Genomic DNA, 25,615 nt, shown 5'->3' on the forward strand with positions numbered 1-25,615 from the left:
CTGTAGAGGTCTATGCGTCCCTCCATGGATATGCCTCACCATCAGTGAACCACCACCAAAACGGTTATGCTGAACGAAGTTACAGACAGCGTTCTCCACGGCTTCTCCAGACCGTTTCACATCTGTCACATGTCCTCAGGGTGAACCTACTCTCATCTGTGAAAAGCACAGGACGCCAGTAGAGGACCTGCCAATTCTTGTGTTCAATGGTAAATGCCAATCAAGCTCTATGGTGCCAGTCAGTGAGAACAGGTCCCACTAGAGAAAGTTGGGCCCTCAGGCCACCCTCATGAAGTCTATTTCTGATTGGTCAGAGATATTCACGCCAGTGGCCTGCTGGAGGACAAAGGAACACAAAGGAGCAGATACCAATCATGCTGATGGGTTAAGGACCTTCTACAGCCTCTCCTAGAGTTACTGTCTCCCTCCTGGAATCTCCTCCATGCTCTTGACTGTGCTGGGAGACACAGCAAACCTTCTGGCAATGGCATGTATTGATGTGCCATGCTGGAGGAGTTGGACTGTCTGTGCAACCTCTGTAGGGTCCAGGTATCTCCTCATGCTACCAGTAGTGACACTGACCCTAGCCAAATGCAAAACGAGTGAAAAACAGTCAGAATAGATGGAGTAGGGAAAAAATGTCAGTGGCCTCCACCTGTAAAAGCATTCCTATTTTGGGGGTCATCTCATTGTTGCCCATCTAGTGCATCTGTTGTCAACTTCATTAACACCAAAGCAGCTGAAATTGATTAACAACCCCCTCTGCTACTTAACTGACCAGATCAATATCCCAGGAGTTTAACTGACTTGATGCTATACTCTGATTAAAAAGTGTTTATTTAATTTTTTTTGAGCAGTGTAGTTTAGAACCCAATGTATATGACCAGCATGGTGGTTACAAAGAATTCTTTATCAAAGAAGAAATATGATGAATAATAAGAATAAACACACAGCAATATTTGTGCCTGTCAAATGATTGTTTTGTCAATATGCGATCATTAACATATCTTTGACTGCTTTCCCATAATCTACCTTTTGCTATTTCAGTAGCATTCCAGGATCCTTCACGGGTTAAAGAGCTAAGTGCTTCTATAGACTTGAGGCTTGAACATTTTTTGCACCTTAAAAAGTAAAGCAGAGTTAATCGAGCTGCTGGCTAAAGAATGTCAAATGAGTATAACGCTGTGCCTGTGATGTCTGGCTTGTGCTGACAATTCCCTCCATGTGGTACATGCAAATTGGAGCATAAGAAAGAAAGAAATAGACATGAGCATATAAGAAAAAGGCTGGAAAATTCTCTAAATTAAACCCTTAGGGCAAAAAAAATATATTGTTACGCACAGCAAAGTAAAATCCAAAGTGGCGATCATAATGGCTATGCATAACTTTTTTTGGACTATTATGCCCATAGTCGGGGCTGGATCTTGTAGGCATGCAAGTTTTGGCACCCTAAGCAACATACCTTTATTGATAAAACCTAGTTTAAAATATTAGAATTATTATAACATGTAAATGAAATAGCTTGGTCAGCTGATGATGGAAAAAGGTGGTCAATTCTTATACAGCAAAAACTGTCTCTTAACCTGAAGGCATGCGTGTACTGTATCTCATGGCAAATCTCTCCCTGCCCATAGATCATGATTAGCAATGATCACAACAGCGAAATTTATATTCTGAGAATTTGAAATTCTGTACAGCCAGCCTTGATACACAAGGCTATGCAATGTTGTACAGTAAAGATGGTGACACCAAGATTCACCATTGCAGCTTTTGGTGAGCTACGAAAGATTTGATTCCAAAACAACCTGATGGAGTTTTGTGAAGCTGATATGTTGTGCTGTTCCTCCTTGTACCTGCAGTTCACGACTAGCCCGTGCTTCCCACATACTGTATACTTTGATAGTCAGTCAGTCAATCTAGATACCAAACAAATATTCTTTCTGCTTTCTTCTAAGACTGATCACAATAAACTGCATATAATAAAATGAGAAATATTATAATTCATTACATTTCAGTATATTTAAGTCACCATACCCATAATGCCATCTGTCGCCTTGAATAAGAAATGGAGCTGAAAGATCTAATTCTAAATTGGCCTGGTTAGATGTTACTGGGATTATACTGTTGAACTCTCTTGATAGTTTGCAGAACTCCTTCAAAGTCCCACCTACAAATAAAGAAAGACATTATTTCAAAAATGTGTAACAGCTACATGATACTTTCAAACATTCAGGACCTGCTGGACTGCATGTTACCATAATGCACAAAACAGTGTTTGAATGGCATCCAAATACATATAGGCAGTGCACCACAACACACTTGTGTCGTAGTGCATGACAAACCAATGCAAATCATCTGTGCATTGGGTGTGCTGCATTTATAAAAAAAAAAAAAAAGGGGGAATATCAGGTTTTATGTATTTTGGCAGGTCAATAAAAGTGAAGAGACTGATTATAAGCTCCACAACTCTTTGAGCATTTCCAGTTATAACTTTTATAACTTTTGCCCACCTTCAGCAATTTATGAGTACTCCACGGCAGGAAAACTTTCATTAATTACAAATTAAACACTAGTATACATCATAATATTCACAATCCCTGTCCTCTTCGCCTACTATACAGTATATGAACAAATATGTAATTAATCCCCTGGGGCAGTAGTCTTCAAACTACTGCCCTTTGTTTGCCTTTATGCGGCCCTTGGGGCACTATTCCTCTCACTGAGTCAAGGCATTATTTCTTCCTACTGACACCATGGAATATTTGTGAAAATCTAAATAAGGTTGCTTGTCTTTTTGTAATTTGATTTTAAGACACTGCACAGATGTTTGACTCATATTTAGTCTTATATGTATAGGATAGGATATATGCTTTATAACACAGTTCTACCTCTATGAATACTATGTAGAGCTATAATAAAATTTCTATATATTCACATAGATTTTCAGTTGCAAACCTTTTTGCATTTATATTTCTTTTGTACAGTGATTTATTCTGTTTTTGATATAGCAAAATGAAAAGTTTGTAAGCAAAAAAATGAATAGACTACCTTAACCCTTTCGCTGCCAGAGCCATTTATGCATTTTCTGCACACATTTAAAAAATTATTTATGAAATGGCGAAAAACTTCAGTACCCGATATTTTCTATAGGCGATGCTTCAAAAGCCCCTATAGGTCATCAGTTTAGTGTTATGGAGGAGGTAGAATTATTGCTCTCCAGCATGTGCGGTGATATGTAACATGTGTATCGCAATAGTCATTTTCACACATAGGCGCCCCAATGTGTGCATCTATGTTTGTATGTGCGTATATGTGGGGGTGGGGGGGGCTCAAAATTTTTTTGGGGGGGATGTTATGTGCTTGGGTGTATCTTTTTTTTTTGCATTCCCCTATGTGATAATTTTTAGGTGACAGGTTCTCTTTATTGAGATATGCAGGATTTAAAAGTCCCTGCATGTCTCCTCTGGTCTCCAGTAGATGTATTACAATGCAGATCGCAAAGTGACAGCCATGACCCGGAAGTGACGTCATACACGTCGCCTTCCGGGTCACGGAAAGAAGGGGAGGAGAGCGGACTTTCGTCCACTCCCCTGTACCCGCTGGCACCCGCCATGGTGCTCCCCGGGCCCACAGATGGGAAAGCGAGCTCCGGATACATGGCGGGAGCACGACCACAGGTGGGGTGGCGCCAGTACCAGGGACTGTGGAAGTGATCGGTTAGCAGAGCAGCTGCTCGACTGCTTCCACCTTACAGGCCTGCCTAATGTGTTTTAGGCACTGAGAAATGGAGGAAGAACAGCAAGGAGTCAGCAGTGTGATGTCATTTTAAAGTCCAGTGATCAGAAGGTGCACACAGAAAGTGGCAAAGCGGAAGACTAAATGTGGCCCTCAAAACAAGAATTTCAGTACACTTTAATGCCCCTCCTTAAGCTAATGGCTCCCACTGCTGTGTCCCCGCTGTGAGAGACCCTGGACAATTGAAGCTCCTGCAAACATTGCTGGATCAAGAGGGGGCTCAGGTGAGTATTTTGGAGGGGAAGAGCTGCACAGTGAAGGTTTTTTTACCTACATGCATTGGATGCAATGCGTATTGGGCCATTTGGTGGCCAGTTATGGGTATTTAATAAATAAAAAAAAATTATATATATATATATATATATATATATATATATATATAAATTAAATACCCATAACTGGCCACCAAATAAACTATAAACTTGAATGCTTATTGGATTTAAGCATATCAGGTGATGTGTATTTGTGTAATGAGGCAAGGTGTGGACTAAGGAGATCAGCACCTTGTATCAAGGTGTGCATAATTAGGCATCTTCTTTTCCTCAGGCAAAATGGGCCAAAAAAGAGATTAACTGACTCTGAAAAAGTAAAAAATTGCAAAAAAAAGTCTTTCAGAGGGATGCAGCACTCTTGAAATTGCTAAGATATTTGGGCGTGATCACAGAACCATCAAATGTTTTGTTGCAAATAGTCAACAGGGTCGCAAGAAAGAATCCAATGTGAAGCTACCAGGAACTCATTATCCTCCTGTGCTGTCATATTCCAGAACTGCAACCTACCCAGAAACACAAGGTGTTCAGTGCTCAGAGACATGGCCAAGGTAAGGAAGGCTGAAACCCAACCACCATTGAACAAGACATATAAGTTGAAATGTCAAGACTGGGCCAAAAAATATAGAATAGGTGGTCCGGCGGCCCTCTTAGAAAAGGGTTAGTTTACCTTCTGCTCTCATTTTATGCTCATGTTAATAAAAATTACTTTTAAAACTACTACACTATGGGCACCTTTTCTATGGCTACTTTACGGAGCCAATAAGTTGCAGAGCCAGTGGATGTTTTTGCGGAGTGACACAGTACCCAGAGGAAGGGAATCCCTTTAAGCAGGTTGCAGACCCATTCTATCCTAAAGGAGACCTCTGGATTCAGTGTCTTCACCCACACATCACTGAGCTGCCCATACCTTGAAGGAGGATCCCTATTCATCATACCTCACCCAGAGGAGGATATTTCAATGCGCATATCCTATGCGTATCTGATAAGTGCGCATTTCTATCACTTCTTCTGAGCACCATATCATTTGGATCTCTGGCTCACTTGGATGATACTATGCTTTTTGTTTACAGAATTGCTTTGACTGGAAACATATAGTGATCCTATTACTGAATATTTAGCGCTGCACTTTATTACATATTCAAGCTATAGTTATATATTGGATATGGGCTGAAAGTGCACACTCTCAGGTTTAATTTGAGAGTACGTACATCCAAATTGGAGAAAGGGTTTAAGAATTACAGCTCTTAAGAGTAGCCATCCCCCCTTTTTCAAGGGACCAAAAGTAATTGGACAATCCAATCAAAAGCTGTTTCATGGCCAGGTGTGGGCTACTCCGTTATTTCTTCATCTATTAAGCAGTTACAAGGTCTGGAGTTGATTCTAAGTGTGGTATTTGCATTTGGAATCTATTTCTGTGAACCCAGATCATGTATTCAAATGAGCTGTCCATGCAAGTGAAACAGGCCATTGTAAAGCTTCAAAAATGAAACAAATCCATCAGAGAGATAGCAGCAACATTAAGAGTGGCCAAATCAACAGTTTGGTACATTCTGAGGAAAGAACAACGCACTGGTGAGCTCAGCAACATAAAAAGGCATGGACGTCCATGAAAAACAACAGTGGTGGATGATCGCTTGCACACACATATACACAGTATTTTAGACTATATGTCTTACCAATCCAGTAGAGGGTACTATATGCTTCTAATAATTTAAGGCTGATATCTAGATATTTGTCTTACCAATATGTGCTGTTATTTTAATGATTTTGTAATAAATTGATTGAATGTTATTCTGTAGGTCTCATGGTGTGCAAATAAAGTCTGTATATATATATATTGGAGGCTGGCAAGGGGATGTTTGTCCCTTGTTTCTAGTCCCATTCTTTCTTCTGACATTTTTGAATGTGGCACTTTGAAAGCCCCAGTACATTATTTAAGGTAAAAAAAAAATTCAGCCTTTGCAAGCACTTTGACAAGCATTGCAGAGTCAATGTGTCCTGCAGTTGTAAAGTGCAAAGCAATTGATTTGTCAGTATTGGCATGCAGTATAGGGGAGGTCTAGTGTAACTACAAAGGTGAAAGTAATGTCTTCCTTTGGGGAAGAGAATATTATGTTTATTTGAGTAGTTTTAAATGCACTAGCCAGTGTAAATGACAGCTATGTTCAGCAGCAAAATAAATAACCATCTGCCCAATTTCCCCAAGAAATCTGCGAACAGATTTTAACAAGAACTACAGTCAGGATAAAAAGAAATGTCAGGAGACTTACATAAGATTAAATTGCCTAAACTTTTTCTCTAAACAACGGTGTACTTAAAGGATTAGTTCACCTTTACCCAAAAACTGCAGTCTGTAGATAAAAACAAACTGTGCAGCTTTGACTAATGTTGAATCCTTTGATATAGGAGTAGGCCATTTACATACCTCATGAAGCCTGACTGGTATATCCCCAGGACATTGCTAAGTAAGGCCTAGTCAAAGGAATCATAGGCATGAGTTCTCAACCGCTGAGCTCAGAGCTACTATATCAGGGGAGAGAAAGAGCACGTGAGGGGGTTTGCATTAGAAAACAATGTCACTCCTGTGATGGTGGAGGTGAGCAGCCTTGCTAAAAAGAACAAAAAGGCAAATAATAACTTCTGCTTCTAATAGCTGTGTAGTTGTTTCAAGTTTGTGATTTGGCAGTTATAGTATGCACATTTTTTGTTAAGTCAGGTTGACTTCAAAGTAATTCACAACTTGACATGCAGTGTATATCAGGAGCACAAGAAAGTCACAGTAACCTCAGATTCTTCATTTATTTCAAAATGATATGGAGAATAACAGCTTTTTGACAGGCCAAAAGAGTTCAAAGAATCCTATGAAAGAACATGCACAATGGTGATCACAGAATACTCAAAGTGGCTCCATAAAAAGAATGCCTGTGAAAAGACGGTGACAAGATTTTGGAAGGAATTGCAATAACTATAGAAGCAACAGACATGGGCAGGGACAGCAACAAAAGCAAGGTTGTACAGTGCCAGTACTGAGCAACATGTCCTCACTACTATGCAGCCGGCTGGCACCAGCACAAAGAGCTAGGAATAAAGGTGGCAGAGACCACACCTAATCTCCCATGCAACAAAATAACATCTGCTTCAGATTACAAAACGTTCAAAAGTAATCAGATACACCATCTATGACTTTATATTAGTGATAACAAGCCTGCAGTAATACAGCGTTTTACTACTTTAAGTGTACGTGTTGATTATGAAGGACAAAGCAATGCTCATTAACGTGTTTGTGACGCAATTTTCTTTTGGGAAGTGCTTAAAGGGGAAGTGATGTAAAGGAAATGATCTGATTTGATATGTTGTTTTAGGATATATTAGAATAATTCTATAAAATGAAAAACAGCAGCCACGTAATCATACTCACTATTGCTCTCCTGCTCCCTGGAGGACAGTTTTTTCATTCTAATGATACCAGCTTGATGACATGTTACCAGATCTGTTTTTTTTTGTATGTGTCACAATAGCTCAGGATACGTGGGTTGTAGAATTCAAGGTGCTGTTTTAACTTTTCTATGCGTACTGATATTAATATCAGCCTTCATGACACTTGCTGATACTGTCCCTTCCATATACTGACACTTGCTGATGAGGTCTTTTGCTAAAACGAAAGCTTTTCCATTGACAATGCTTAGTAACTCTGCTCCTGCTTGGCAATGTCAGTATTGTTGGATGGTTGATGCTTTTGCCCGCACACAGAAGCAAATGGCATTACCACATGGCTGTACTGTACAACCAAAAAGTGACTAGAGCTGCTCTGTCCTAGTTCTCTTTTATTATTGCATTTGGAGATACCAGAACAACTTCCTCTGCCACAATGCCCAGCTAACACATCAAAAATGCTTTACTAACACATCATAAATGCTCTAGGTGCTAGTAAGGTGTGGTTACAGAGCATTACCACTGAAACCAATAGAGGCTGTTGCCTCATGAAAGCAGCATGCTGCTTCATTTTTAACACAGCACAACACAATGCTACCGCTCCTGTGTGAACAGCCCCATGTAGTACCATTGTATTATTCATGGCATGTGTTAACCGGCATTTATGAGGCTTTAAAATGCAGAATAAATGCTGCATTAACACAGGGTATTGACACACTTGTGAACGAGTCCCAAAGGTACACTTTGTTCAAAATTCAATATAAAACTTTGAGACGCTTATATGGAGGAAAACCTACCTGCTTATGGCTTCAGTTTTTAATGCAGTTGCACAGTAGATGTGGAGCCACAGTCCACCATTTTTGTTGGTTGTCTGGGAATCCCTTTTGCTTCCTAACATATAAAGCAGGAGTGGTATGCCCAAACTCACTTACTGTAGGCTCCTTGCTATCTCTTGCACACAGAAAAAGCCTAAAGTATAATGTAAAAAATGTTCTCAAAGCCACCAGTCAAACATGCCCTCGAAAATGGAATCTAATTGGTGATTCATCAAATAGAGGGAAGAAGGAAAGCTGCACAGTGCTGATTTAGGAATCAGACATACAGACCCCAAATGTGAGTAGCTGTCAAGAATGAGGTATATTACAGTGCTCAGCATAAATGAGTACACCCGATTTTAAAAGTAAGATTTTGATCAATATCATAATGAACAGAAGAACCATTTCCAAAATTTTGACAAAACTGTTTGTTTCATAGAACATTTGTTTAGCTCATTACATGAAAGTAAGGTTAATAATATAACTTAGATTACAAAATCTTCAGTTTTACTCAAATTAGTTGATGCAAAAATGAATACACCCCACAACAAAAACTACTACATCTAGTATTTTGTATGACCTCCATGACAGCAACAACAAATAGGCACAAGGAATCACAAATCCTGGGTGTCAGGAAATAATAAAGTTCAGTGTATAGAAGTCCATATAGCACTAGGGTAAGCTTGAAACTGTAGCAGGCTCTGGATAATGACATGATAAGAGAAAAGTGCCTCTAAGTGCAGTAGTAATGGACATTTATTAGCATACAGATAAAAAGCCACTCACATAGTGAACATGGTAAAAAGGACTCGTCTGGTGAACAAGGTCTCTGGAAAGGTGTCTGTGTCCCCGCTGGGAAGGCCATGCTGGGCGCTGAAGCAGACTGGAGATGGTGGAGCCGGCCAGCATTTGTGTCTCCAGCTGGAAGAACGGTGGAGCGCATCATGGAGTGCAACGTCGGTGTGATGACGTAGACCAGCATGCAGTGTGACGTGTTTCAGAGCGTGTGCGATGCCACTAGAGGGCGAGTGCGCTCCCTTCTCAAGCACAATACAATCATTGGGACATTATATATATATATATATATATATATATATATATATATATATATACAGTTGCAAGAAAAAGTATGTGAACCCCTTGGGATTACGTGAAGTTTTGCATGAATTGGGCATAAAATGTGCTCTGAACGTCATCTAAGTCACAACAATAGAAGAACACAGTCTGCTGAACATAATACTACACAAACATTAGATGTTGCCATGGTTTAATTGCACATAACATGTAAACATGCACAGTGCAGAGAGGAAAAAGTATGTGAACCTTTGGACTTAATAACTGGTTGACCCTCCTTTGGCAGCAATAACCTCAACCAAATGTTTCGTGTAGTTGCAGATCAGACCTGCACAATGATCTGGAGTAATTTTGGACCACTCCTCTTCACAAAACCATTTTAGTGTAGCAATATTCTTGGGATGTCTGGTGTGAATCGCTCTCTTAAGGTCATGCCACAGCATTTCAATCGGGTTGAGGTCAGGACTCTGACTGGGCCACTCAGGAAGGCGTATTCTGTGCTGTTGCAGCCATTGTTTTGTTGAATTACTTGTATGCTTTGGGTCATTGTCCTGTCGCATCACCCATCCTCTGTGGAGCTTCAGTTGGCGGACAGATGGTCGTACGTTTTCCTGCAAAATGTCTTGATAAACTCTGGAATTCATTTTCCCATCAATGACAACAATCTGTCCAGGCCCTGAGGCAGCAAAGCAGCCCCAAACCATGATGCTCCCTCCGCCATGTTTCACAATGGGGATGAGGTTTTGATGTTGGTGTGCTGTGCCTTTTTTTCTCCACACATAGTGTTGTGTGTTCTTCCCAAACAACTCAATCTTGGTTTCATCTGTCCACAGTATATTTTGCCAGTAGTGCTGTGGAACATCCAGGTGCTCTTTTGCAAACTTCAAACGTGCTGCAATATTCTTTTTGGACAGCAATGGCTTCCTCCGTGGTGTCCTCCCATGTACTCCATTCTTGTTTAATGTTTTCCTTATTGTAGATGTCTCAACAAAAATGTTAGCATGTGCCAGAGATTTCTGTAGGTCTTTAGCTGACACTCTGGGATTCTTCTTTACCTCATGCAGCATTCTGCGCTGTGCTCTTGCAGTCATTTTTACAGGACGACCACGCCTAGGGAGAGTAGCAGCAGTGCTAAACTTTCTCCATTTGTAGACAGTCTGTCTTACCGTGGACACATGAACATCAAGGCTTTTGGAGATACTTTTGTAACCCTTTCCAGCTTCATGCAAGTCAACAATTCTTGATCGTAGGTCTTCTGAGAGCTCTTTTCTGAGAGGCATGGTTCACATCAGACAGTGCTTCTTGAAACCAGTAAACCCAAAACAGGTGTGTGTTTTTTAAGGGCAGGACAGCTGTCAGCAACACATTTAATATCATCACACTGATTGGAGTCAAGGTTGGCTCACTCCTGGCTCCAATTAGCTCTGGGAGAAGTCATTAAGCTAGGGCCTCACATACTTTTTCCTCCCTGCACTGTGAATGTTTACATGTTATGTGCAATTAAACCATGGCAACATCTAATGTTTGTGTAGTATTATGTTCAGCAGACTGTGTTCTTCTATTGTTGTGACTTAGATGACGTTCAGAGCACATTTTATGCCCAATTCATGCAAAACTCCACGTAATCCCAAGGGGTTCACATACTTTTTCTTGCAACTGTATATAAAATGAAGGTACTAATAAACAATAGCGAAAATGGAAATTAAGGTTTAAAAGGCTACCAAAATACTACAATTAGATACTGATAAATATGATAATACACATTTATACACCAAAAATGAATAAAAATAGTAAAATGCTTGCCTTTGTAGACCTAGAAATGTATCATTAACAATATGATTCATGCTAGAAACTATTACAAACCCACAGCTGAGAATACCTTTTTACATTATACTAGTTGCCACCACCCTGGGTGGATACAAAACATTCCCAAGGGACAGTTCTGCCATTTGCAACAGAACTGCACTTTGGATCTAGACATCACACAAAGCCAAACACTCAAAAACAAATTCTAAGATAAAGGTTATCTAGCCACATTGGTGGAAAGGGCTTTTTCCACCTATACAAATGGGAAACAGACCAAACTCCAAATAGAGGAAGAAAAAAAATCTCCATTAGGTTCATCACCAGGTTTTACCATCAATACCGGAAAATGGAAGGGATAATTCACAAACACTGGTCCATCCTACGCCAAGACCCCCATCTGCAGAATGTATTATAAAAAAAGCCCATGTTTACATACAGAAAGGCTCCCAGCATAAAAAATAAATTAGCCCCAAGTAAATACAGCAGTCCCTTGCTCACTAATAACCCTGCCTAATACCACTTAAGGACATGTATCAATGCTGAAGGCATTATGCAAGACCTGTAAATTCGTAGAGAATGGACAAAAAACCTTCACAGTAAAAGGAAAAACCTATTTTTTAAATGATTTTTATAACAGTTCAACAGATCATGTAGTCTATTGTTTGACTCGCCCTTGTGGCCTATTGTATATAGGCAGCACCATTAGACCACTGAGTGCCAGATTTGGAGAGCATCGCCAGTTAATTGAAGAAGGAAAAGCCAAACATAGTATCCCCCATAATTTTTCAGAATTTTACCATAAATCCACGAAAGGTTTGAAAGTTTGGATTGTGGAAGCCATATCTAAACATCTTTCAGAATCAGAGCGTTTTCACAAATTATGTGCCCAAGAAACATATTGGATTTCTATTCTGGACACACAGTCCCCTAGTGGACTAAATGAGGAACTAGATGTTAGCACTAATATATAACAAGGTTAGTACTAATAGAACATATCTAGCAATAAGTTTGTGTATCCTCTAGGTCTACAATCTTTAGGTTAGAATTTAAAAAAAAAAAAATTATATATTTTCTTTATTATATTTTCTATGATTTATCATATGTAGTCTGTTCTACCTCTTTAAATATTTTAGTCTGTTCTACATCTTTTTAGTTCCCTGTCCCTACATGTACATGTGGGTACGTGTGGACAGACATACATATTTATTATTTTTACTATTTTTATTCATTTTTGTTTTAATCATGTATAAATGTGTATTAACATATTTATCAGTGACTAATTGTAGTATTTTGGTAGCCCTTTTGAACCTTAATTTCCTCTTTTGCCATTGTTTGTTAGTCCTATATGTCCCAATCATTGTATTGTATTGTGCTTGATAAAGGAGCGCGCTCACCCTCTAGTGGCTTCACGCACACTCCAAAACACGTCGTACTGCATACTTGTCCCACAGCCTTCCCAGCGGGGACACAGACATTGCTCCTGAAACCTTGTTCACCAGAGGAGCCTTTTTTACCATACTATGTGAGTGGCTCTTTGTCCATATGCTAATAAATGTTCATTACTACTGCACTTGAAGGCTTTTTTCTCTTATTTGTAAGGACAGCACCAAGTCTTCTAGGCATGGAATGAACAAGTTGGTGACATATATCAACAATTAATCTTTTTTCATTCTTCAAGAATGACCTCTTTTAGTGCCTGGATACTGGTTGGAGAGTAATGATCAACTTGTCTCTTCAGAATATCACATAGGTGTACAGATCAGAAGAACTACTTGGCCACTGAATCACTTTCACCCTGTTCTTCTTCAGAAATGCAACAGTGGCCTTAGATGTGTGTTTTGGATCATTGTCATGTTGGAAAAGTGCTCGATGACCAAGGACATGGAGTGATGCTAACATCTTCTCTTTCAGTATAGAGCAGTACATTTGCAAATTCATGATACCAGAAATGAAATGCAGCTCCCAGACACCAGCCGCACTCATGCAGACCCACAGAAGGACACTGCCACCACCATGTTTCCCTGTAGGCACCATGCATTTTCCTTTGTACTCCTCACCTTTGTGACACCATACAGTTTTGAAGCCATCAGTTCCAAAAACATTTATCTTGGTCTTATCACTCCAGAGTAGAGTCCCAGTAGTCTTCTTCTTTTTCAGGATAGGCCCTGGCAAATTCTAGGCAGGCTTTTTTGTGCATGGGCTTTAGGAGAGGCTTCCTTCATGGACAACACCCATGCATGTCATTCCTCTGCAGTGTACGCTGTATTGTGTCACAGGAAACAATCACCCCAGTTTGGGCTTTCTACTTCTTTAGCCAACTGCAGTGAACTTGCATGGCAATTTTCTTCAACCCTTCCCATTAAAATGCTCCTGTCGAGGCTTTAACCTCCGTAAATGCCCTGGACATCTATGAGATGGTTGTAGTTCCATCTGTGCTAAATTTCTGTATCATTTTTGCTATAGTATTCTGACTGATAAGTAAGGCTTTGCTGATCTTCTTTTCTTTTTCAGGCTGTGTGACATTTCTCTTCTATGTGGTGCCATTGCCGACAGCATGAAATGGGAAAGGGGTTTTCTTTAATCTATATTGACATGATAGCATCATGCAGTTTCCGCAGATTTGTCAGCTACACAACCATGATGCAAATCTCCCGTTCCACCACATCCCAAAAGTGCTCTATTGGATTGAGATCTAGTGACTGTGGAGGCCATTGGAGTACAGTGAACTCATTGTCATGTTTAAGAAACCGGATTGAGATGATTTGAGCTTTGTGTCATGGTGCATTATCCTGCTGGAAGTAGCCATCAGAAGATGAGTACAGTGTAGTCATAAAGGGATGGACATTGTCAGCAACAATACTCAGGTAGGCCGTGGTGTTTAAACAATGCTCACCTGGTACTAAAATATCCCCCACATCATTACACCAGCACCATCACCAGCCTGACCCTACGACCTGCATGTCGCAGCTGAAATCGAGACTCATCAGGATCAGGCAACATTTTTCAATCTTCTATTGTCTAATTTCGGTGAGCCTATGCGAATTGTAGCCTCCGTTTCCTGTTCTTAGTGACAGGAGTGGCACACAGTGTGGTCTTCTGCTGCTGTAGGCCATTTGCTTCAAGGTTTGAAGTGTTGTGCGTTCAGAGATAGTATTCTACATACCTTGGTTGTAACGAGTGGTTATTTGTGTTACTGTTGCATTTCTATCATCTCAAACCAGTCTGCCCATTTTCTGTTTTTCGGGCCATTTTCTGTAAACCCTAGAAATGGTGTATGTGAATATGCCAGTAGATCAGCAGTTTTTGAAAAAAATACTGAGACCAGTCCATCTGGCACCAATAACCATGCCATGTTCAAAGTCACTTAAATCCCCTTTCTTCCCCTTCTGATGCTCGGTTTGAACTTCAGCAAGTCATCTTCACCATGTCTAGATGCCCAAATGCATTGAGCTGCTGCCATGTGATTGGCTGATTAGCAATTTGTGTTACCAAGCAATTGAACAGGTGTACCTAATAAAGAGGCTGGTGAGTGTATAAGTAAATGTGGTTGAACTTCATACATGCACTAGTGTGAAAACAGAGATATACCAATCCTGCTAGAATACGTTTATTCATACACTTCTATTAACCCGCATAAGAAGCGGATTAACCCTTTCTACCCTGACCTATAGTAGAATGACGGCTGAGCAGCACTTTATCGATTTGGGTAGACGTCATGTGACATCCTCCCATATTGGGGCCATGCTGTGGCGAAATCTGTCACTGACTGTCTCCAGCGGACACAGCCGATGACTGATCTGTGTACCGGCCCCTTGCCGATACCATGTGACCGCTGTGACCAATCACAGCCGGTCACATGACAATTGTAAACATTGGATGGCTTCCTTTCATGCCATTCATTGTATACAATTGTGTTCCTAGCTGTGATTGGTCACAGTCATCACATGGTACACACTGGACCAATCACAGTCCATCTGTGTGATGTGAATAGCTGTGGCCAATCACAGCTAATTACAACAAAACAAACTGAATGAATCTATTTCATTCAGTAAAATGCTTGTTTATAGCAATGAGATTCATATAAGCAATCAGAATGTGTAAAAAAAAATATGAATTTTATATATATACAGTTGTGGCCAAAATTATTCAACCCCCACTGAAATTGAGTGTTTTGGCCAGTTTGACATTGCTTTTGATCATTCAGTCATCTTGCTTACATTTACATTAAAGAGGCACTTGTAGGTCAGACAAATATAACATAACAGTTATAATGAAATAACCACAAATGTCTTTTCTGTGCTCACAGCATTATCAGTTTTATTCAACCCCCAAGTGACATTCAATCTTAGTACTTAGTACAGCATCCTTTTACAGTTATAACAGCTTTTAAACGTGAAGCATAGCTTGACACAAGTGTCTTGCAGCGATCTACGGGTATCTTCGCCCATTCTTCATGGGCAAAGGCCTCCAGTTCAGTCACATTCTTAGGCTTGCGCACTGCAACTGCTTTCTTTAAGTCCCACCAGAGGTTCTCAATCGGATTTAAGTCTGGTGACTGCGATGGCCACTCCAAAATGTTCCAGCCTTTCCTCTGCAACCATGCTCTAGTGGACTTGGAGGTATGCTTGGGATCATTGTCCTGTTGAAAGGTCCAACGTCTCCCAAGCCTCAGGTGTGTGACGGACTGCATCACGTTTCCATCCAATATCTCCTGGTACTGAAGAGAATTCATGGTACCTTGCACACGCTGAAGCTTCCCTGTACCTGCAGAAGCAAAACAGCCCCAAAGCATGATTGACCCTCCACCATGCTTCACAGTAGGCAAGGTGTTCTTTTCATCATAGGCCTTGTTCTTCCTCCTCCAAACATAGCGTTGATCCATGGGCCCAAACAGTTCTAATTTTGTTTCATCAGTCCACAGAACACTATCCCACAACTTTTGTGGTTTGTCCACATGGCTTTTGGCATACTGCAGTCGACTCTTCTTATTCTTTGGAGACAGCAAGGGGGTACGCCTGGGAGTTCTGGCACGGAGGCCTTCATTACGCAGTGTGCGTCTTATTGTCTGGGCTGAAACTTCTGTACCCACATCTGACAAATCTTTTCTCAGTTCCTCAGCAGTCACACGGGGACTTCTCTCCACTCTACGCTTCAGGTAGCGCACAGCAGTCGAAGTCAGCATCTTCTTTCTGCCACGACCAGGTAGCGTTTCAACAGTGCCCTTTGCCTTGAATTTGCGAATGATGCTTCCTAAGGTGTCTCTTGGTATGTTTAACATCTTTGCAATCTTCTTATAGCCATTGCCCTTCCTGTGAAGAGAAATCACCTCTTCTCTTGTCTTCCTGGACCATTCTCTTGCCTTCACCATGTTTGTAACCACACCAGTAAATGTCTAGAAGGAGCTGAGTATCACAGTCATTTTAAAGCTGCCTAATTGGTGCTTATTATGCTTGATTGCTGCTCGGTGACATCCACAGGTGTTTTCAATACCTGATGGAAAGCACCTGTATGAACCTCTGTTCTTCAGAGTGGTAGTCTTTAAGGGGTTGAATAATTGTGGCAATGAAGAAACCACATAAGAACCATTTACTACTGTATTACATAAACAATTGATGTCATTTTAGTTGCATTTGGGTAGTTACAACGTCCTTGTAGGATTTGATTCTGAATACAATTCCAAATGTACACTATAGTCCCTAAACCCCTTTACAGCATTGGGGGTTGAATAATTTTGGCCACAACTGTATATATATATATATATACACACACACACTAATCCCTTCCCTAGAATAGTACAATACTACTAATGTAACATTATATTATTATTTTATACTATGCTCTGGTCACACTGTGTTAGAAAAAAAAAAAAATATATATATTTGTTTTCCCATACTGTCACCTGTCAGTGTCTCTGATCACTGCCACACTAGTTATATTATGGCGTTGTACTGCACTAGTGAAAAAAAAAACAAAAACAAAAAAAAAAAACAGTAAAAGTCATCAAGTATAATGGTTGCATATAGCAATGAAACTCATTACTATAGGCAATTATGTGTACCCCCCCCCCCCCCCAAAAAAAAACTGATCACTTCCAGAGAGTGGTAAAAAAAAAGAATTTTTTTTTGTTTAAATTTAGTTTTCCACAAAATTATGACAAAAAATTACAACTTTAAAAACTGGCCATACCTCTTACTAAATAACTCAGACTGTTTACTTTCCAAAAAGGGGTAATTTGGGGTTATCTGTACTGTCCTGACATTTTTGGGCATCAAGAAATGAGACAGGCCATCAGTACAGCAGGATAGTTTGTGGACTCTAATGCAGGCCATACATTCTGAACAAATTGTCTCTAGAAAATCGGAAATTTCATGCATTTTGTAATCTGATGGTGTCACCATTGACTTTGAAATGCGACCAATCAAGCCTTCAATTTCACACGTTGCTACAGAAAAGAATTTTCGTGGCCAAGAATTTTCTTTTCTTTCCAGGTCACAGCTCATGCTTCTTTTTTTTTAATTACATTTCTCGCACAATTCTCCCATCATTGATTAGAAATTATTTAGTTTTTCAAAAAATTTTCAACATGCCCGATCACTCAAATTCAATGGTTGCACGAAAATAGGCCGTTTCTGTGGCCCACTAATGGTGCAAAATTCGAACGAAAATTCTTAGAATTATTTCGGAATTCGATCCAGGTATGGCCGGCTTAACTTTCCTACAGACTAAATAAGAATACTGATTTGGGTTACTTTCACCAAGGAAATTTAGCTGGATATATTTTGGCCTAAATTTATGAAGAAAAAAAATTTATTTGCAAAATTTTATAACAGAAACAAAGGTAAATGCGTTTCTTTTCAAACTTTTTTGTCTTTTTTCATTTACTAAGCAAAAAAAAAAACAAAAAACCCAGTGGTGATCAAATACCACCAAAAAAAAGCTCTATTTGTGAGAACAAAATTATAAAAATTGAGTTTGGGTACAGTGTTGCATTACCGCGCACTTGTCATTTAAAGTGCAACAGTACTGAAAACTGGCCTGGGCAGTCAGGGGGTCCCTAGTACTGAAATGGTGAACATTTATAATTTCTGTATCTAAGCATCAACAGAACTATATTATAGAAGTCAACAGTTTATAAATGATGTCAGGGTGCCACCCAGTGGTTCATATTATGAACTGCAACTCAATCTTACCTTCTACCATAATTAGGGATTCCTGTGGATTTTGTAGCATGTCATGTTTTTTTACAAAATGAATAGTCACTGTCCTGTGTTCTTGATTTCTCTTCCATTTAACAGATTGATACCAATATGCATTTTCAGTATTTGTGTCCGGACAATTTGTGTAATTTCTTTGCAACATATTGTCAAGTCTTTCTTCATCTGGGATGCCTTGCCTAAAAGAAAAAACATATCCATAAGAGTGCTACTGGTAATGTATGTAGATAGGAAGTTATAAGAAATTAAGGTGTAATAGCAAATTGATCAATGCTTTCAGAAAGACATCGGGGAGATTTACTAAAATGGGTGCATTCAGAATCTGGTAAAGCTGCACATGGTAGCCAATCAGCTTCTAACTTCAACTTGTTCAGTTAAGCTTTGACAATAAAAACTGGAAATTGATTGGCTTCAATGCAGAGCTGCACCAGATTTTGCACCATGCAGTTTTAGTAAATAACCCCCATAGTTTGGTAGGGAAAAGATCTGAGGAGCTTCGAACAGACTGTCCAGTCATTTGCCAGCAAAAAGTGTCAAATTGAGTATCCACATTTTCCCTGATGATGGTGTTTAAGTCCCTGGTTACACTGGATACAAACTGGCATGCAAGTCGCATCCTATTGTCCGCAATTACAACAGTCATATCAGTGTGGTTCCAACTTGGTCAGGGCAGCACCGATTTCTAAAGTAGTACATGCACTGCTTTTGGTGCGATTTGCATAGACATCTGCGTCAGATGTCTTGCAAATTGCAACTGAAATCGGCATGTCATCCGACTTTGACATTGTATGACTTCACTGTAAGTCGCACGATTTCAAAGTTGGGTTTGTTGTGACCAGGGTGTTAAAGCAGATCTAAACCCAAACAGTAAAATCTGAAACTAGCACGTTAATGTAATTCTAAAGGTTGTTTTATTACTTTTAAACATGCAGCTTCCATTAAAATATAACTTGGTGATCCTGCAATAAGGGCTTTTGATCAGGTACTTCCTGCTACGAGAGTACTTTTGAGTTGTCAACCTGTCACACACACCCCTGATGGAGATCACAAGTGAAACGCCTTGTGCGGACACGTTGTATCATCATCACCACTATCTGAAAACCAGTCTATCTCCTAATTCACATCTGTGCAGATGGTGCTTCTGCGGATCCGCACAAAAATCTGTGCAGCCGCACCACCCGCACAGAGGAATGCAGACCCGCGGGCGGGTGCCATTAATTCTAATGGCACTCCGCCCGCACTGGAAACCGAGGTTCCCGTGTGGGCTGCGTTTTCCAAAGACGTGCAGGGACTTCTTCCCTGCGTGTTCCGGGGCACGGGAGTCCATTCAAATGAATGGGCTCTCGTTCCCGCACAAAACGAGGCCTGCAGGAACGTGGAGATGTGAACCTAGCCTTAAATAATGATGTGCAACAGATACCGGAGAGAATGTATGTAGACAGAAAAGTGGCTGAAGGAGGAGATCAGCTGCACGAAGGACAAAAAAAAAAAAAAGGATGAGAAAATTAGGAATTCAAGTTGACTTTAGGGTATTGTTACTCAGAACAGTGCAAATCACTGATATCACACTTCTCATATACGCATGGGTGGCTACAAATTTTATGCATACATAATATGGTATTTTCTGAAAATACCCGGAAGAAAAGACACATCTTCTTAAAAGGTCAACCAAAGTCACTGCATGTTTGTGCAAACCAGGCAGAAAACTTCTCAGCTATCATGTACCAGCAGTTCCATGTTAAACCAGAGTTGAATATTACTTCCCCGTCTATGGGAATTTCTTTTGACCCATTTCTGAAGTGGAGACCACTGCATAGTCTCACAGAATTATGTACAGTGCTCAGCATATATAAGTACGTCCCTTTTGAAAAGTAGGATTTTAATCAATATCTTGTGGCATTTCTCTTCCATGTGGAGCCATTGCTGACAGCATGAAATGGGAAGGTGTTTTTTTTATTGTTAAATAACAATATCAGTATTTTCTAGTATAGTGTTCCATACAAATTGTTGATTCTGAAAGGAAAGAAAAGGTTTTCTGACAAATCTGTTGGAGTATACTCATTTATGCTGAGCACTGTACCTGTTGAGGAACTTAACCACCTCCCTCCTGGCCTATTGCAAAAAAAATAAAAATAAAAAAATGACTGGACAGAAGCACGATTATTTCAAGAAGATGCCATGTGATCTCTGTAAATGGTCACAGTGATCATGATCACATGGTACAGGGGCCAATCACAGCAGACTTGTACCAAGTGAATCACAAAATAAAAGGTTGCAATTGGAATGTAACCTCACAGAAAATCCCCAAGTGAACTGTAGTTAATAGGGATATAGATTTTATGTTGCAGTAAGGTGACTTTAGCATATTAATGCAATATAGCATCAATACAGTTGTACTGTCCTGACATTTTTAGAACAAGCTTTCAGAGCAAGCTTTTTAGCAAAAAAATTAAATTTAAAATTTAGCAAAAAATAAAAACCCCGGTGGTGATTAAATACCACTAAAAGAAAGCTCTAGTTGTGTGAAGAAAATGATAACATTTTAGATTGGGTACAATGTTGTATGACTGCGCAATTGTCATTCAAAGTGTGAGAGCACTGAAACCTGAAAATTGGCCTGGGCAGAAAGGGGGTAAAGGTGCCTGTATGGAAGGGGTTAAGGTACCGTAGTTTGGCTCTGTTCCAAGGGCGTACACAATTTTAAAGCATGAAATATTATGTATCTATTTATTCAGTGTAACATTATCTTTTATGTTTTAACAAAAAATTGGGTACTAACCACATCAAGTCCGGACACTTTTACCCCCTTCCTGTCCAGGCCAATTTTCAGCTTTCAGCGCTGTCACATCTTGAATGACAATTGCGCGGTCATGCAACACTGTACCCATATGAATTTTTTTGCATTTTTTTGAGACAGATAAAACTTAATTTTGATGGTATTTATTCACCACTGGGATTTTTATTTTTTTTGCTATATAAATGAAAGTCCACAAATTTTGAAAAAAAAAGTGTTTTTCTTATACAATTTTGCAAATAAATAATCTTTCTTCATAAATCGTGGCTAAAATGTATTCAGCTATCTTTTTAGTAAAAAAAATAACCCAAATTAGTTTATAACCAAAAATTATAATTTTCAAAATGTTTTTTTTTTATATTATTTGTTGTTTTTTTTCTTTTTAACTGTCACGCCAGCAGTACAGTGTTACCATAGTGACACTGTACTACTTGTGGGGGGTGATGAAGATTTTTTTTTTTTTTTTTTTACACTGATTGCTTTTACACCCATAAAGGCTGTAAAAACAATTATTTCTCCTTTCTGACTGCATTTTTGCAGCCATTGAGAAATACTGTGTGAGCTTTGATTGGTCACAGCTTGTACCATGCGATCTCTGGGATCATTCACAGATTTCACTAGTAGTAAACAATGATGTCAGAAGTGACATCTTGCTTACTACTATTCATGTGATCACTGATTGGCCAATCAGTGATCACATGATCGGGACCTCACACAGAGGTCTCGTATAGCGATTGGTGTTCTGCTGTGTCCTGCACCGGATAGCGGTGCCGCGCACTCCCAGGGAGTGCGCACAGGCTTAAAATGCAGGCACCGTTTATGAACGGCAGCCGGCTCCTGCACTGCTCCCATCCGGCTGTTTATATACATGGGCCGGACGGAAAGTGGTTAAATTGTGTTTGTGTGCACTAAAATTAATTCACCTTTAGGAGAAAAAAAATAAATGCACATTTTTGCAGGGAAAAAAAATGTGCATTTATTATTTTTTTCCCTCAGGAACCTGCAAATCATTGCACCCATGATCAGTAGATTGGGGTACAATATCATGGTCCTGCGGTCAAGTTCTGTAGCTTTCAGCCTGTACCTCCAATACAGGCTGTTTACAAACTGCAGGGGTTGTGTATAAACTAAGCGAGTGCTCATCAGAATGGAATCAGGGGTGTGGGCGGGGGGGCAGGTTTGGAGCCTATTACACGGTACACCCGAATTTTGGGTGTAACATGCTCCAGAAGGCAAACTTATCCTTTAAGTGTATTCTTGCCTGAAAACTGATGCGTAAATATCATGCAACATAGAAAATTGCAACAACATCCATCTTGTTCCCCAGGGCCTCTGCATTAAAAAAATTATAATGTTTAGGGGTTCTACCTAATTTTAAGCAAAAAAATTGCTAATTTTTACATGTATGAGAGAAATGTCAGAATTTGGCCAGACTAGTAGCAGTTAAATTAGTGAGGATGCTTATAAATGATGTTATAAACTTTGCCTTCCTTTTTGAAAAGAACTGTGAGGTGGACATACAAGCGAGCAGGTTCCATTGGACCCAAGTCTACTATATATACAGTATATGTACAGTATATGCCAGCCATGCAGGATCAAAGTGATTTCAGATCTATGTTGATGTTTGCATTGCCATAATAAATGTTTTGTTACTTTTATATATGGTGGTAATTTGATTTCTTCCCAATTTGGTTATCTTTATTTTCAAAGAGGGGTTATTATAATGACAGTTTAATGACATTTCGGAACTACGAACTAGACAACTGAAGAATCTTCACACTCACTCTCCACACTACTTGTATATGTATATGTATTCAAACTAAAGCGATCAGTTTTTTCTATCTGGCAATAGAGGAACAAACCGGATTTCTTCACAGGAAATTGTGAAGCTATTTTGCTATCATTACCACATTTATTTTCATAGGCTAATGTCAAAATCATTTATTCATATACTTGTAGCTATAAGGTTTACTTTGTTACTCTTGCTTTCAGTAGCAACGGAAAGCCTTTGTTCATAATGCATATGATGCAATGATGTAGATACATAAAAATTCATTTTTTGTTAAAAAAAAAAAAAGCTGCCAAGCAGCAAAACCTTAAAACATTCACACAAAAAGAAATAGACAGAGTGAATCACCATGGATACAAAATTATAGAGTGAATAGATTTATTTATGATTTGTTTCAAAGAGGTAATACCTCTTACATTTGCATCCCAATCTTTGAAGATATTTTGTATGTAGGTCAGAATGTATGAAATATACTTACAATGAACTGCATTTAGTGCAATGAAGCTTAACAGACTGATAGAGGTGCTGAGGTTGAAAACTTCTCAGTCTCACTCTGACACGATATTTCTGAGGAGGTTTCGTTTTAACAACCGTGCTGAGAGGCGTTGTAAGCCATTCCTGATGAGTTGGATGTACTGCAAAAATACAATATCAGATGTGTCCTGTGATGACATAAGTCAGAGTCAAGGAAAAAAAAAAAAGACTCAATTGTGTTGAAATTCTGTAGTCACATACTAGCACTCAATGAATCCCAGTGGCCAGAAAAAAAAAAAAACACTTTTCCTTGCAGCAAAAATAAGCCAACCCTTGTCTTTAACCACTTGAGCCTCTAGGACTTTTTCCCTATAACACCCTTGAGCCCCAGGTGAAAGCAAATTTGACATAGTCACTGCAGCTCCTGATATGTAATCCCAAAAATAAAACCGTCAAAAGAACATAAAGGAGGAGAAGTATAGCCAAAGTTATTTTGGATATACGTCTCCAATAGATCACAGGAGTGCAGTTTGCTCTGCACTCCTGTGACCAGTTTTCAGCCATCAGCAGACTAAAGCCCACTGTAGGCTGACATCACTCAGCTGGTCCAGGCTCCGGAAAGATCAGGCCGGGATCCACCCAGATCCCTGAACAGGCAAGCTAGCTCAGCCTCTCAGTGAGCTACTGAGAGCCTGAGCCAGCTGCTCCCACTCCCTCCACAGCCTGGCACTCCAGTGAGCACTGGAGGAGCAAAGCAGAAAGCTGGTGACTGACAGTCACTGCTCTCTGCTCAGCGTGGAGAGGAGAATTGAGGTGTTTGGTTGCTCAGCGGGGTAGAGCCAGCAGGGGACAGCTGCAGCTGGGATCAATGTTACAGCCATCTAGGCAAATATGATTTATTTTGCATTCCTACGCTTCTCTTTAAGGAGATCACATAAGTTAACATTTTAATGAACTATAACAAATGATAAATCTCAAAGTGATGGTTTACATTTTACTTCATGACAGCTTTATTCCCCTTGTGATGCTACAGGAAAAAAAAAACAGTTGCAAAACTGTTAGCAAAACATTCAGATAGGATCAAACCAGGTTTGGCAAGAACACAAGTTAGCATGATAATTTATTTTCAACAGGGTTCTTATCGCTTAAAAATCCTGACTGGCATTTACTTATGCAACTATTTGACAAAGTAAACACAAACATCAATCACATCACGCAACTTCATTGGTAAGTCATACTTAATCTGTGAAGGGATATGTATGAGTGTAATATATACATATATATATATATATATATGTATATATATATATACATATACAGTTGTGTGCAAAATAATAGCAGTCAGACATCACTAACCTGATCAATCACTGTTTTTGGCAAAAATGATATTTCTACATGGCAAATAATTTACTAGCAGGTGTAGTAGAGTAATAGAAATCCAACAGACCCAACAGTCATGACATGCATGCTGCTGATTCTGTGTAATTGAATCACTAATTGAAAGGGGCATGTTCAAAATAATAGTAGTGTGGAGTTCTATTAGTGAGGTCATTCATTCTTTGAAAAACAGGTGGCAATTATTGCCCTTATTTAAGGAAGGAAGGCAGCAAATGTTGTACATGCTGGTTACAGTGCATTTCGCTCTCAAATTCTGAGGAAAATGGGTCGTTTCAGACATTGTTCAGAAGAACAGCGTACCTTGATTAAAAAGTTGATTGGAGAGGGGAAAACATATAAAGAAGTGCAGAAAATGATAGGCTGCTCAGCTAAAATGATCGCAAATGCTTTAAAATGGCAACCAAAATCTGAAATAAGAAAGCGAAAAACTACCATTCGAATGGATAGAAGAATAGCCAAAATGGCAAGGACTCAGCCAACAATCAGCTCCAGGAAGATCAAAGAAGGTCTAAAGTTACCTGTGAGTACTGTTACAATTAGAAGACGCCTATGTGAAGCCAAGCTATCTGCAAGAAGCCCCCGCAAAGTCCCACTGTTGAAAAAAAAGACGTGTTGAAGAGGTTACAATTTGCCAAAAAGCACATTGACTGGCCTAAAGAGAAATGGCGCAACATTTTGTGGACTGAGGAAAGTAAGATTGTTCTTTTTGGGTCTAGTGGCCGGAGACAGTTTAACAGACAACCCCCAAACAC

General features: G+C 39.6%; 1 protein-coding gene across 1 annotated transcript in view; it reads right to left on the reverse strand.

Moving 5' to 3' along the window:
* POT1 (protection of telomeres 1) overlaps positions 1-25,615 on the reverse strand; it is a 121,678-nt gene that overhangs the window by 37,926 nt on the left and 58,137 nt on the right. The window contains exons 9-12 of the mRNA XM_089684430.1: positions 23,470-23,626; positions 18,385-18,587; positions 2,035-2,167; positions 1,033-1,121 (exon numbers count right to left, since the gene is read on the reverse strand). Coding sequence (XP_089540556.1) covers positions 1,033-1,121; positions 2,035-2,167; positions 18,385-18,587; positions 23,470-23,626 — 582 coding nt within the window. The remainder of the gene's footprint in view (positions 1-1,032; positions 1,122-2,034; positions 2,168-18,384; positions 18,588-23,469; positions 23,627-25,615) is intronic.

This window comes from Staurois parvus, unplaced genomic scaffold, assembly GCF_062004578.1.
Source record: "Staurois parvus isolate SC_StPar_1 unplaced genomic scaffold, SC_StPar_1.0 ptg000019l, whole genome shotgun sequence".
Classification (NCBI taxonomy): domain Eukaryota; kingdom Metazoa; phylum Chordata; class Amphibia; order Anura; family Ranidae; genus Staurois; species Staurois parvus.